Source organism: Podarcis erhardii (assembly GCF_964252035.2).
Source record: "Podarcis erhardii genome assembly, chromosome: 1".
NCBI classification, from domain to species: Eukaryota; Metazoa; Chordata; class Lepidosauria; order Squamata; family Lacertidae; genus Podarcis; species Podarcis erhardii.
The window spans coordinates 51490208-51505821 of record NC_138497.1 but is presented as its reverse complement, the minus strand read 5'-3'; the positions used below and the strand labels follow the sequence as shown (position 1 = coordinate 51505821).

At 40.5% G+C, this 15614-nt stretch overlaps 1 protein-coding gene across 3 annotated transcripts in view; it reads right to left on the bottom strand.

Annotated features, from left to right (window-relative positions):
- Positions 1 to 218: 218 nt before the first annotated feature.
- AMBRA1 (autophagy and beclin 1 regulator 1) overlaps positions 219 to 15614 on the bottom strand; it is a 156406-nt gene continuing 141010 nt past the window's right edge. For all 3 annotated transcript variants that reach the window (XM_081833964.1, XM_081833966.1, XM_081833965.1), the window contains one exon: positions 219 to 1992. In XM_081833964.1, coding sequence (XP_081690090.1) covers positions 1505 to 1992 — 488 coding nt within the window. In that variant the 3' untranslated portion in view covers positions 219 to 1504. The remainder of the gene's footprint in view (positions 1993 to 15614) is intronic.

The window sequence follows — 15614 nt, the reverse complement described above, 5'->3', positions numbered from 1 at the left end:
AAGAATTCAGTTTCTTAGCAAAGCAGGCCAATACTGCTTGTTTCCAGAGCCAAGCAGAGAAGAACCTCTCCCACACATTTTTCCTGGGACTTCCAGGAGAAAGCTCCCCTCTTCCCCCAAAGTATGGTCAAGTGAACAGGATGGCACAAGCATGAGCCCATTATTCCAAATACGTTCAACCCAAGCCCTTACCCACAAGAGAAGACAGGAGTCCAGAGAAGGGTTTGTCATATTTTAATGACGTTGATCTTTGGTGTTTCCCTCATTAGCACACTCTCCCCCTACCTTCCTGCTACAAGCTCACTGGGATGGAGAGTTACAAACGAAAAGGAAAATCACATTTTAGACTAGAAACAAAAAAATATCAGCGCCTTGATTTCTCCACTAGAAACTACATGTACAAGGTCAAGATTTTTCACATGCAACACCTTACATCACAGACACATACCTCACGCTCTGACGCGGAGCTAACCCTCTCTTCCCACCCGCCCCACCCCGCCCCACACAGGGAAGTGCAACCTGGCCATGGCACCATGATCCCGCCAAGCCTCGCCAGGTTGAATTACTATTATTGGCACAGCAAGGGGTGCGAAGTCCTGGGCAACTTCTGTCCAAGTGCCATCTTTACTGGGGTGCGGTTCCCACCCTACCCACATGCTTTACAACTATAATGTTGCCCCACCCACAGCAGCCCCTAAGAGGGTCCTGCTTGCATACAAAGTAGATACTCTTAAAACAAAAGGCCCACACTCCCGAGAGGTTCCTGAGCATGAAGGGATCGTGAAGCCCAAGCACAGCTCTCCCCACCTCCAGTTCTGGGCTGGAAAGAAGAGTAGAACAGAGCCCTGGAGAAGACTACCTTGCCTCATCCAGTCTGCATTATCTCAAGCCATCCAAATCTTCAACTCCTGAAGAGTTGCCTAGCGCTTGCTAGCAGGGTGGCAGGGAGTAGAAATCTGGCCTGGAAGATAAATCCACTCTGGTAGCAGAGTTGGGGTGCAAATCCCCTCCACAGTAGCACTTAAACATACACACTCAATAAAGGTTTCAGGTCTCCAAAAGGAAGAGACTACAGTCCTTTTTTTATCTGATTAGCTGGTAAGCCAAAAGAAGGGAAAGCGTTTTTTTAAAAAATAAAAAACCCAAAACAAAGAGTAACATTAAAAGCACTGCAGGGTTAGGGCAAAGCTTAATGGATTCCTGTAGCCAGTGAGCTGAGAAATTTACATAAGGCTCAGCTGAATATCAAGGTTTATTACAGCTACTGTAGAAAATGTGCAGCAAAACGGATGCGGGAAGCTAAGACACAGAATAAAACCTCTTTAAGGATCCTCCTATACAACTGATGGTCTCCCTCTCATCTCCCACCCCTATATACCAATGCCCACTGAGTTACCAGCATCTGGTCAGAGCCAAAATCTCCTACTCCTTCAGTTCCTGGTCAGCTGTGAGGTACAAGTCTCTGCTTAGCAGTACAAGAGTAGCACCAACATACAATTCACCTCTACCTGTTCCGAGATTCTCCACTGGTGCCACCATTACTGTAGAAGTTGGTATTGTCAGGAAGATGGTTATTATTACTTAGGTCACTGTACTCAACTGGTCCCTCAGTGTCCATTAAGGACTGAGCCTGCTCTGACAGGCTCTGCCCACTAGCTTCTTCTCCCTCCACCTCATCAGAGGACGTCCGTGGGCTCAAGCCACGCTCTGTCACCTGCATGGACTCAGAAAGGGTTCGTCCTTCAAGCTCAGATAACAGCTCCTGGGAAGTGGATGGCTGAGCTGAGCTACCATCTGTTCCAATGGATTCAGTGCCAGTTTGAGAACTGCGGTGGATCCGGTGACTCACAATGATATTGTTGCCAAAACCACCCATGGATGCCATGGTGGTGCTTTGCTCTCGCTGGACCACAGCAGTCATGCCACCCTCAGCCATCAGCCTTTGGATTCGGATCAGAGCATCCTCCCCAGAAGCCCCATATTCTGGACCACCTGGAAGAGAGGAAGAGGGAGGCAGCTTAATTTTTGTTTAGAAGATTGGTATCCCTATCTTTTCATCAAAAAGGCAGCTGACAACATTATTTAAAAGAGCCGCGCACGCACATGCACACGCGCACACACACTACAATAATACAACAAGGTAAAACAGAAAATAATATTATAACAGGAAATGTATGGATAAAATCTCACCAAACTTAAATGCTGTCAAAAGCTTGAGCATATAAAAATAGCTTTCAGCCAATGCCTGAAAGGCAGAAATCTGTGGCACAAAAAAGGCCATGAAATAGGCAAAGAGAGAACAGGATGATGAACACCAAGTTGGGAAAGCAAGCAGCATGTATAGGATGCTACTATGTCCTAAAAAATTCTCAAATGTTTAAATTGCCTACAATTAGCCTGGTGGTTCCAAATAGCATTAGTATAATCACTGAATGTTGAGTACTCATTTGTTGTACTCATTTCACATATCTTCCTTCAGGAATGTGTTCTTTTACATGTCTATAACTTTGTGAGCAGTACATACATTATTTTTTGTACTTCAGAAAAATTCAAACCCCTCTTTGCAGCAGCCACAGCACTGTTCTTTTGTAATTTATATGTAGGAGTTAAAATAGACAAGCAGCAGTCACACATTTATTGCTGGGCTGCACCATTACCTTCCACAAGTGTGTGAACTGATTGTTTGACCACAAAAGCTAATATGTCAAGAGAAGGCTAATGAAAAGCCTTCTCTTTAACTAGCTAATTATGTAAGAGCTCCGGGTACTTCACGTGGTGAAACATTCAAACATCCATCACCACACCCACAGTATGCAATGGGGTCATCCTGCAACAGTGTCATCATATGGGGCTTCTGCTCCTCTGTTTAGGTTCTGGAACATGGCTAAGTTTTCACAAAATGGGCACCTACTGGATAAGACTGTGAGACTGTTGGTAACAACCAACATTTCTTAAGTGTTGTGTGCCCCACCGAGACCTCTTCAGTTCTACTGTTTGAAAGGCCAGCAGCAAACTCAGCCCAGCACCACATCAAGCCTATTCTCCCAACAGTGATGGAATATTGCACATAAGAGGTAGAAGATTGGGACCAAGGAAGTTCAAGTGTTAATGCAACTAGCATACACTAAAGTACTACTTGACAGCCTACTGGGCCACTGCATGCTACTGTCAGTGGTAAATAACCAATTTCTTTCCTGTTAACATTTCATTTGAATTTTTGCTTAAAATAGTACATGTTGCAACATTAAGTGGTTCATGAAAACATCTACTACAGAAACAAGATACCAACCACTTCCAATCCTAGCAAATCTTCCACCTAGATAATATCCAGCAATAGATTCACAGGGTTGAATCTAATGTAGTCATAGAGTAGAACCACTGAAATCATGGCTAGCTTAAATTTATTTTATTTCAATGTTGCTACCTTAAGGACAGCAAAGTATGGAACCAGCATATAGCCTTCGACCAAGAAAATAATTTTTCACTCTGATATATATATATATATATATAAAATTTCAAATTCATTTAGGGTGTGTGTGTGTGTGTGCGTGCGCGCGCACACGTGCGCGCTTGTAGATGAGCTCTTATTTATAGGTTCCCACATAGCATGAGACTTGTCCCAATAAATACTTGAAAATTGGCTGAACATTTTGAAGTTACCTTTCAACCACAAAAATCATTTGGCAGTCAACTAAGCTGTGGAGTGCACAACTCAAAACAGGTTTCAAGTAAAGGCATCTTTTTTGAAATCAACGTTTTAAAATTGGATTAGCAGAATAATGTGCTGTACAGTCCCAAGGCCTACACACTCATAACCTGTATCCAAATGTGATCCAAAAAACTGGCCCGCTGTTGGATTGCTCAGCCAAAAGTGGAAATAAGAGATATGCACATTTTTCAATTCTGTCTGCTTACTAAACAAGTCACTGCCCCCTTTCCTATTAGACTGTGGAAAAAAGCACTGCCTATTTTTCAAGCCCTCAAAGAATCATGAATTGTGGAAAGAATGGTGCCCCAAGGAATAATTGTAGCTAGGAAAAAAAGTGGCTCACTGGAACAGCCTGGTGGAAGGATCAGCAATTAGCTGCCTCTCACTTATAGGCTGCTGAAAAGAAATATCCTTATTCAATGGAATGTTCTGAATTGCTCCATAGAGGGATGCAGCAGCCACAGGCTACCTGATCCTTATTAAAGATATAAATCTTTCTTCCAGCCTTCAAAGAGCCATCAGGACCAATTACAAGAGAGGAAGAAGTGGCCAAATGCTTCCTAAGCAACAGGCAAACTGAACAGAACATTGGAAAAAACAACAGCTTAAAAACTAATGTTGAATGAAAAGCAAAATAAACTAACACTTAACACACAGTTATGTACCCAATATAGCTTGGAATTATTTGCCACAGTACAAAGATACTAGAAGCACAGGTGTGCAGAGTATGGAAGCAGATTTTCTGTCAAATGTGTACTTGGAAAGCACGTAATGTACCATCAAATGCTCCTCTAAGTTCCCATAGCATTAAGCAAACAGAAAGGAGTTCAAGTAAGCTACATGAGAATGTTTTTCTCTAAGGAAAATGCTTTTTACATACTGTTTACACTATAGCTTTCCCTTGGGATGAAAACTGTTAATAAGCAATACTGACATTAGGCGCTAAAAGTAGATAATGACAAAGAATCTTAATTGGAATCAATGCTATTTAGCTTATTCATAAAGTGATCTGGAGTCAGAGGTGAGCAGTAAGTTAGTCCAGTTTATGGATGACACATTATTCAGGATAGCAAAAACCCAAGAGGACTGTGAAGAGTGTTAAAAAAAAAAAAAAAACCTCTTGAAACTGGATGAATGAGCAACAAACATACTGAGACAAAGATAACACTTCAGTTGATATCTGAGGTAGCTGGGAAAGAGATGTTGACATTGTGGCATATAAAAACGTAAGAACCTGCTGACTGGATCAGGCCAAAGGCCCACTTAGTCCAGCATCCTGTTCTCACAGTGGTGAATGAGATGTATATGGGTAGCCCACAAACAGGACTTGAGGCAGGCCTCCTACAGCTGAGGTATAGAATAGCTATCATGGGTGGTAGCTCTATGAAAAAAATGGCCAAAAAAACCAACTGGGAGATTGCAGGAAAAGGAGGGACACTCCTAGAGGTGATCTTCTCTTCCTTTATACAAATATATCTTCTATCCTAAGCTGTAGAACAAAATATATACACTCAGAGCAGCCCTGGTGATAACTTGGAGAAGTTTACGGCCATGTTCTACCATGAGTTTGGCATCCCAAGTTTCTCAGAGCATTCCCCAATACACTCAGAAGAAAAGATTACCCCAGTCAGCATGTGCCTAGTTTAAACATTCCAAAATTCAGAGTAGTCATGACCGTCTGCTACATGAAAAACAAGAAAGTCTTGTAGTACCTTCAAGACTAAAAAAATATTATGGTATACAGTGGTGCCTCGCAAGGCGAAATTAATCCGTTCCGTGAGGCTCTTCGTATAGCGGTTTTTTCGTCTTGCGAAGCAAGCCCATTGACAGCTTAGCGGATTAGCGCTATTAGCGGTTTAGCGGCTTTTAGTGGATCATCTGATAAGCGGCTTATCAGCGGATCATCTGATAAGCGGCTTAGGGCTTAGGAAAAGGGGGGGGGAGGGAAAAAACCCCGCAGGAACTCGCAAGACATTTTCGTCTTGCGAAGCAAGCCCATAGGGAAATTCGTTTTGCGAAGCGCCTCCAAAACGGAAAACCCTTTCGTCTAGCGGGTTTTCCGTCTTGCGAGGCGTTCGTCTTGCGGGGCACCACTGTATAGTAATACATGTTAGTCATTAAGATGCTACAAGACTGTTGCTGCAAAGTACTAAAATGGCTACAAGACATTGGAATGCCTAAATAATTTTCTTAAGACCTTAAGGTGCTACAAGACTTTTTGTTCTTTCTCCATCATTAACATCTACATTTTGGGAAGCTACCCTTCTATAGCTTTTGGTGACCAAAATCCCAGTTTATGCGAATCACAGCTATAAATGTAAGCTGCATTTAAGCAACTTATATTACACAAATGAGAAAAGACGAGTAAGGAGTGACATGATGACAAAAGTTTATAAAATTATGCATGGCACAGAGAAGGTGAACAGCTTTTTCATTTCAAGAAGACTCCAGTCCAGTAACTAATGCAGTATTAGTATAGCTAGTGAACAACAAGGAAAAGGGGAGGGGGGTCCATGTTGTTTCTCCTCTCTGAAGCTATTCATAGCAAAAAACTTCACTGCACTTACCCATCTGCAGAGAATACATCAGGAAAGGGTGACCATCTTCAAGCAAGGAAGACCTTCAGGCATTCTCTCTTATTATTAGCAAATCCTATCCTTATCTCAAGGGCATTTCAAGCTTTAGCTAAATCTAGCATCTTTCATTGGATACTGGTGGAATGACTTGAGTGAGGTAGATATTAACTACACCCATAGACCTTCTGCTTTATGTGAACAAAACCAGCCCCAAGTACTAGAAACCATCTAAATATTTCTTAGCACCTGACGTCTTCCCTTTGTACATCTTTGTCATATAAAATGAGGAGCTCATCCTTTTTAGAAATGTAAGTCTACCACACTTGTCAGGTATTGCTTCACTTGCAAGCCCTAGGATGTGCTGAGCCTTTCAGGCAGAACATGCCAACATGCTCTTCCTTCCTGGCTTCCTCTTCCACACAAGTCATCTGTTTTAATTCTGCGGCAAGGGCAAAATTCCAGGGGCTGGGGCTGTTGCCTAGTCCCAGAAGCAGCAGGTGCTGATTTCACAGCAGGGCTGGCTGCTTGGTAATTTATCATGTCAGGAGTGATCTGATTAATAAAGACTAGAAAATGCAGAGAAGCCGAAGCTAGCATTTTTACCAAGGGTTTCATCTTCAGCAGCATTGTTAGGCCCACAAGGCATCGACATTTGCCCTGTTGCTCTCTTGGCCTAGCTCATTCCCCCTCTCCCTCCCCTGAATGTATTAGCACTTCCATCTAACAAATTTCAGACAGGAAGCAGTTTTCATCATGTGTTGCAAGAACAGAGAGTCCGGCGGCACCTTTAAAGATGCACACGTTTATTGTGGCATGAGCCAACTTCAGCAAATGCAACAGGTGTTTCCCCAGATGACAAGAATTGAATTGCACATTATAAAAAGGTGCAGCACTCTTTCCTCAGTGTAAGAGAAATGGATGCAGCACATGATCTAAAGGCTGAATGTTTGGCTGAATGTCAACCATTACCCAAAGTAACAAGCAGCAGCAATAGAAGAAAGTATCTCAAGAGGTTTTCCAATGCTGTTTTGCATAGATATTCATTCCTGGACACTATCCCCTTTTCAGGCTTTATTAGTAATTTAGATGTACCATGCTTATGTATTGGTGATACATAACAATTTTGATGCCCCACCTATAAAAAAGGCCAATATAATCAGTTGGAACATCATGAGAACTCCTATTTTATGAAAAAATTAAAAAACTGTCCAGTAGCACCTTAGAGACCAACTAAGTTTGTTCTGGGTATAAGCTACAGTATTGCTACACGACAATTTTTAAATTTTTTTATTTATTTCGACTGCGTCAGACCAACACAACTACCTACCTGAATCTACTACTTTATGGTGCCTTGCAACTCCTGTAAATTTGTTAATCTAAGCCAATTATGCAGCTTGTTATTGGGATATTACAGAGCCAGGAGGGAGGGAGATCATATATTCAGGTGGGAAAGAGTGATTCAAATGGCTCCTGGTTATGAACATGTATTGAGTCACAGTGGAATTTCAACATAAGGAAGCAGCTCCCATGCGCTAATGAAAGTGCAGCTGAGCTCTGAGTCCCAAATATCTTTTTATAACGAATGAAATTATAAACAGGTGGGTGCCATATGGTATTTAGATCACAGTTTTATAAATTTGCCTCTAATCATGATTGTATAAATAAATGAAATAGCATTGTTCCATATGGTTCATTGTTCAGGAGATATTTTTCTAATCGAGTAGTTTTTAAAGTTCTTGCTTTAAAAAGCCCTGTCTACACAAACTCATCTCCCAAGGGAACACTAATATCTGCCGTGGAATACCATGCGTGTTGCAAAAGATTATGTAAAGAGCTCTAGAACACACATTCTGTCCATGCAGAATACTGGCTAGATTCACTGGCTTCATACAAAATTTGCAACCCAACACACTGTATACCCTGCACATGCAACTTTGCATTTACAGTAGGATCAATAAATGTGGGCAGGTGTCTTACTAGGATTGTTGCTGACCATTACTGATCTTCTCAATCAACAGCCTTCAGTAAACACCCTAGGGTTGTTTACAACAAGACAAGAAACCACCAGCATCAATTATTTCCCCCCAACATGACAAAGACTGGTCTTGCATCTAAAACAAGACTAATTAGTTTTCTATCTACTTAAACTAGCCCTTGGAGTCCTTTTGCTTGGTGTTATAAAAACCAATAATTTACTGCTGTTTGCATGACATTTATTTGCAAATATGAAAAAGTGGAAACAACTGTATTACTCATATATATTTAAGTTCCGTTTCTCCATGGTGAAAGAACATTTGCAGTCCTGTTGCATCCTTTTTCTTGTTAGTTTTTTTTTTTAAAAAAGCAGAGTTTTGAATGTTTAGAATTCCTCCACTGGTGATAATGGATATCCAGCAGCGACATTTTATGATACTCCTTTCATGGAGACCTGCGGGATTCTTAACTCAAATCACTGGGCAACATAAATGATTGCTTGGGTACTTTTTGGTCTTCTTGCTTGTTTTGATCACCTTGCTATCAGACTGCCATAGCTTTTATATGGCCCACACAGAAACAATAATTTGGAAAACTGACATCGCCAGTAGTCCATATATTATAACCCTATTAGAAAAAAGAACATTACTGTATTTGATACCAGTTTTTGGTGGTTTTTTGGTGGTTTCTTAGAAAAATAGGTGCCGGTTTTCACCATAAAGTTGTTACAGTAAGTGCCACACTTTTTAATAACAAAAAAGAGGTGTCAATACTGAGTACCGTTGAGTGCCCCCTTAAAAAAAAAGACTGCTTATTAATTGCATGTGTGTATGTGTATGCAGGTGGGAGAGATTTTTAGAAGCAGATTCATTATTATACATGAAATTCTGTCCGGGAAGGATACAGTATAATTTCTTTAATATTACAGGGGATTTTAAAAGTTTAATTAAAGGTAGGAAGTTGAGTTCTATAGATCTTTTATACTATTTGATAAGATGATTGCAAGGTATTTAATTTTTGTGCTTCACTGCATGCATTTTACCCTTAGAAGTAAATAACTTTGATTTAGAATAATTTTATGACAAGGAACCTTTTCGTCTCTTTCATAATAATTGGGGGGGAAAGGTTAACAATTCTAAAATGGTTAGAACATCTTAAGTTCACTAGTTCCTAAATATGCAATCCTCTTTTTCCCTGCTACCCATAAATCTTTTTTAGCAATGGGTTCTATAAGTAAAGCAAAAAGGGTGCCTAGGGGCATCCTTGACATAACTCTCTAAAAAGGTGAAAATGAAGTTTGCTATGTGCCCTTAAACTTCAATCAATCTTAGAAGGGAAAATGACAGCAAATAAATGACTAAATTCAAACCAACTGAAAAACCAACTCGGGAAAGACAACACTGGGTAATGTGAGCAGATGTAACACAGAGGGAAAAGCAGCTGCTGTCCTTTCACTTTGGTTGTTCCCACACTGGAAATCACCTTAAAGCAAAATCTACCCTTCAAACACCTGAGCTGTTCTGCCATTTGCTTTAGGTGGATGTCATTCAGAGAACGGACCCACCAAGTTTTTGAAACAGCCCAAAGCCACCCTCTCAGTGAGCACAACATACATATGTGTGTGTGTGTGTGTGTGTGTGTGTGTGTGTGTGTGTCCAGTGCAACACAAAAACAAAACCCTATTGCCCATACATACAGTCGCCATCATGGTATCTCATTCCACAGAGAGGGACACTGGTGTGAGTCCACAATTCCAATCCATTTTGCTCAGTCTGAAAGAATGATCAGGTACCGGATACAAAATTCAGAAAGCAACTACCAGATTCCTCATTTAAAATGACTTAACTGTATTTGAAGGAGGACTAAAGTCCTGGAAATTTGATTCCAAAGCAATTGGCAACCACACTGGAGGCCTCTACAGTTAAAGGAGGTATTTCCCAAGGAACTGGGGAAACTTTTATATCCAGAATGATTTTCCTACATGTGTTCAACACACCCTACATGAACCTGAATAACTGCAGAAGTAAATTCTGAAAAATGAAGAGTCACCCTGCACTGGAGACCCCCAGAAATGGACAAAGATATTCAAGGTAAAAGACCACAAACTCATTCAAGGATGATTATCATATGCCATTTGACTTCTCATTGGACTCTGAAATATCTTGGCTACAAATCTCAAGTCATGGAAGAAACCCTGACATCAAGATGACAAGACGCTGCACCATCTCCCTTTGCATCACTGCAAATTATTTAGGAATTTGATTTTAAAATTAAGAACAATTGCTCTCATTATTAAGTCAAAGGCTTGACGACTTGCCAAGGATTGGGTATATGATCAATTCCCCTTCACTGTTCTGCCAGTGCCCTCATATTTGTAAGTTGACAACCTCAGTATTTGGCCAGAAGTGATAAGAATAATAGCCATTATGAGCAAAATCTGTGTCCTGTTTATTTCAATTAAAGAGTTAAACATGTGCTTAAATCTCCCCCATGGAATCAATGGGACTGAAAGTGTGGAACTGGATTGGATATTGCCTTGTACTGGAAACATTTTTAACCAGCAAGAGATCTTTGAGCCTAACATTTGTCATTTTCATTTGCCTAAACTTACATTTCTTTGATTGATGCAGGCTTCAGCAGCAACAGAGTACACAAGACAACAATTAACTGACAGAAAAGGAAACATCTGCACTAGAGGGATTCACTTTTAATAAGTTTACTCACATTATCATCATCCTTCCAAAGAAGGAGCAGAGACTCTCAGAAAGACAATCTCTGCAGAACCCTGCAGAAGGGGAAACGGGCTACATTTACCAATCTGACAAAGACCTGTTTCTAATGCTATGCTGTAGGTCTTTCCACATGACACCTGTGATAAAAAGTGCCCTGCCCTGGCAAAGTATTATACATACTAAGAAAGCCTGCAATCCAAGCCATTTGTAATACACATTTCTCCTTTTCTGTCTTCTTCCAAAGTAGTCACTGAACCAACTGAGTAATGTCTTTTATCATCCTGCTGAGTGCCACCAATACTATTCAGTCTCATAATGATTTACATCAACAAAGCTCTTTACAAATACTAATTAATCCACAAAACCTCCTGGGGAAATACTGTAGGAAATGTTTATCCATTTTACAGACAAATTCAATCATTTTCAAAGGCTGCATGGCGAGTTCATGGCAGAGTTGGGATATTCACTCAGGAATTTTTGAATCCTGACTGTGTTACTTGATTGGCAGAGAATATTGCTTCACTTTTATAGTTATGGCTGAGCTTCTCCTCACCCCCTGGCTTGCCTTGTTTTTTTTTAAAAAAAATAATATTTATTACTTTTAAACCTTACAAAAAAGAAGCAAAAGAAAAGAAAAAAAAGAAGCAAAAGAAAGAAAAAACAATACAATATATAAACAGTACACAACGCAACATTAACACATTAGACTAAACAATTTAACAGAGCAAAAACAATTTAAAAACATACATCATACCATTTCAATGCCTTATCTTTCATTCCCTTGTTTCATCGACCTCCTCTCACCTCCCTTTTTGTATTCCACTTCTATTAATTGTTTCAGCAATTCCTTTCTTATCTTAACTTATTTTAACCTTATTTTCCATTAATACTATAATACTTATTTATACTTAACTCCTTATAACATTTCTACTAAAGCCATATAATTTCATTCCAACATTTTTCTAACACTCATTAAATTTACAGTATTTCTATAAATAAACTTTACACTTTTTCCAATCTTCTTCCACCGTCTCTTCTCCCTGGTCTCGGATTCTGCCAGTCATTTCCGTCAATTCCATATAGTCCATCAACCTGGTGATCTTCTGTCCGAGGCTCTTAACTCTTTTCCAAGTCCCTTCTGCAGGTCTTCTTCATATTTATTCATGCATTTTACTTTGTCTTCTGCTGATCTTGTTCTTAATTTCCTTCCTTTGATGCTGAAGAGTAGATCTCGGGGAAGCTCCGACCTAGCAATGTTTTTATTCCTTCTTGACAGGTCAGCCAAATCTCCGTAGTTAAAACTAAAATCCAAAAGATATTTCAGGACGTGTTTCAAAATCCCTCCAAATCTGAAAGTCCCCACAACTCCAATCTCCTCCTGACCCAGGTCCAGGTCCCAAAGGTCAGTAAATCCCTGCATGAGGTGATCTATCCAACTTTCCTTCTCCAGTCCAAGCAGGGCTCCAATCCTCAAAATCTGACTTTCTCTGAATTCAATCATAGAAGGCAACAACTTATAGTCATCAAATTGCCTCTGTAAGGCTGAGGCTCTCTCCCTCTCCACTTGTATTACTTTAGGTTCAACAACAACAACTTTCTCCCTCGCCTTCTCCACAGTTTGCCACGTCAAAGTAGATTCCTGTATCGATTCCTGAATAGTTTCTGTATAGATGTTCACTTTTGTTCCAAATTAGTCACTTTTTGTCCCAAGTTATCAATTTTGATAGTCATAAGATCCGTCTTCTTGTGGAGCTGTTCCAATGAATCACTTATCTTACAAAATGCAATCACTAAGGCTTCTTCTGTCGACATTCTTAACCTATCCAAGGTCAATCCCTGGTTCTCATGGTTTTTTATCTTGCAGCTGGAGATTCCACCTGCTCAACTCTTGTAACAGTTTCAAAGGCTCCCTCTAGAGGGAAATAATTTCTATTTGTATCAATCCTTTTAAGCACAGTTCAAGCAATAAAATTAGTTTCAATTTTCAGTTACTTTTACTCCTTTTTAAATGCAGGAGACAATGGAAACAATGTATTTCTCTTATTTAACTAGCTGTCAAGATACGTTTTATTCACAGTCAATGAACTTTCCCAAAACGTCAGTCTTACTAGCAGCCCGTTTCCAGGTTCAGAGCAGTGGTAATTTAACTTTCTTCACTCTCTCCTGCAGGCTTACGCGATCCCAAATCCCCCCCCCCTTCTCCTGCTTCCTAGGGGGGTTTAATGATTTTAGCCGATGGAAGTTTAATCCTTTACAGAGGACTTTCCAAGACTTTAGCTTGCAAGCTCTTTGCTTCAATCTATTTACAAAAGGGGAAGGCTGACTTCCTGTTTGAAACCTCCCCGTTTTGGTGCCAAATTAAGACGTTTAAAAAAATCAAATTTTCCGTTCTACTCACGGGTAGTTGTTTAGAATCAAATTGTCCACAGGAAAAAGTCAGCGCTCTCCGGCAACAGCAGTGCGGCTTCACTCCGTGAAAGAAGCAGTCAATTCGAAGCACTGCGCCGCTCACCCCACGTCGCTCCGGATCCCCGAAACCGGGTCTCCCCGCGAGTAGGGGAGGCGCAAAAGGTGCCAGCCGAATCCCACGTTCACAGGCTTCTCCCGCCTGTGATTTTTAGTGGGTCTCCGCCTTCGCCGTGGCGGCCAGACCCTGGTTTCCACGGAGCAAATTCCTCCCGATCTGAGGAATTCCGCCATTGTCGGAGGCGCCAACCCGGAAGTCACCACCCCCTGGCTTGCCTTGTAAGACGTTCAGTTGTTCTAAGCTTTCATGGAAAATTTTTGGGGGAAATGTGGTCTTTCCAGGCTTTTTCTGAGAAAGCACCAAGCCCAGCAATGCTTGGAGCCAGCCCTCTCCGCTGGTCCCCTTCCCTTCCCAAAAGCTTACTATTGGGGGTGAGATAAACTGTAGTAGTGAGGACTTGCAGAGGCATCCACACCTTATATTTATGAACTATCAAATTACTGATGGGAAACCTGGAAAACAGGAATTCTAAATTCTCTCAGCTTAATGGATTAAAGTGGAAGACATTAGGAACTCTGCTACCCAGTAGCAATCTGAGCATGTTTAGACTGAACAGTAAATATTTAGTTCTAAAAGATGAGGTTTGAATACTGTTTCAAGTCCTCCATGTCAGTCTTCTTTGTAACTTCAATTTTGCCTTTTCTTTCTCCTCCTCCACTCCCCCCAGGGTAAGTTGCCATTAGTTAGTGTGGACATATTTCAAATAAAGGAAACACAAAATTTGACTCTTATTTTGTCTTGTGGGTGAGAGTGGAACATGGTTGCTTATCTTATGATGTGGCACCTCGTGTGAATGGCTACTGATATTTTTGTGAGGGTGGAGTCTGTTCCAAGGACCCATCACTGTATGCATTAGTTGTGCCTTAAGAAATTTTCTACCTCATTTAAATTAGTACGTGCTTTAGTTTGATAGGTCTAGACTGATGTTTTGTCCTTCCTATGTATTTGCTTATCCCAGCATCATCATCACACTTTTTTATTTTAACATTTATTCTTTAGCAGTGAATATGAGTCATTACAAGGACGTGGGTGGCGCTGTGGTCTAAACCACTAAGCCTGGGCTTGCCGATCGGAAGGTCAGCGGTTCAAATCCCCACGACGGGGTGAGCTCCCATTGCTTGGTCCCAGCTCTTGCCAACCTAGCAGTTCGAAAGCACGTCAAAGAGCAAGTAGATAAATAAGTACTGCCCTGGCGGGAAGGTAAACGGCATTTTACAGTCCAAGGGCCACTTTAGAACATCATTAATTTTGATCTTGGTCACTGGCCACTCTATCATATTTTCTTGAAGTTCTTCAATCTCTTTTTCAATGTTTATTGTGAAAAAATATCTAGGAAACAAAATGCTACTGAGTCTAATTTTGGGAGGAAGAAGCATGTGGAGATTCATAAGGAGCAAAAGTAAAATGAAATACATGTAGAATACTAGTGTGGGTTCACCCTTAGTGTTTATCTGTCTTCAGTTAAAATAATAATTGGGTAAAATTGCTGCCACATATCTTCTTCAAGAGAGCTATGCAGAGAAGAAACAATAACTTTATAGTATTTACACCAACCCCCAACCCATAGCATTAGTCAGTTTCTGTGGTCACATGTAACGTTAAACCATGTTTTAATATTATAAAGATGAGCTGCAGCAAGCCTCAGGACTTCACAAGCCCTCCTCCTCTGGTCAACGTCAGAAAGAGAAATTGGAAAGTTTCTCCTTCTCTTTTTTTTATATATTCATACAATGTTGCCCCCCCCCACAGTTGTATGTTTTGTTCTTTTTCATTTACTGCTTTATATTGGAAATGTTTTCAATAAAATATCATATTATTATTTTTCAAGTTTCTCCTTCAGACTGTGACATCCAAACCTGGACAAACTGTGGTTTGTCTTACCTATGGTTTACTAAAAGAAGTCAACCTCAAACTGCATTTTATGAAGAGGGCTTGCTTTATTAAGCTATACTAAAGACTGAGCAGAATTTAGGGTTCTCAAGTAACATTAACTATATATAATAAAAAATAGGGAAAACAAGCTTCCAATTTTCTCCTGGTGGTCATGCTGGGAGAGCAGGGGGTAGGGGAGCTACAGTTCAGCATTAGAAGCAAAC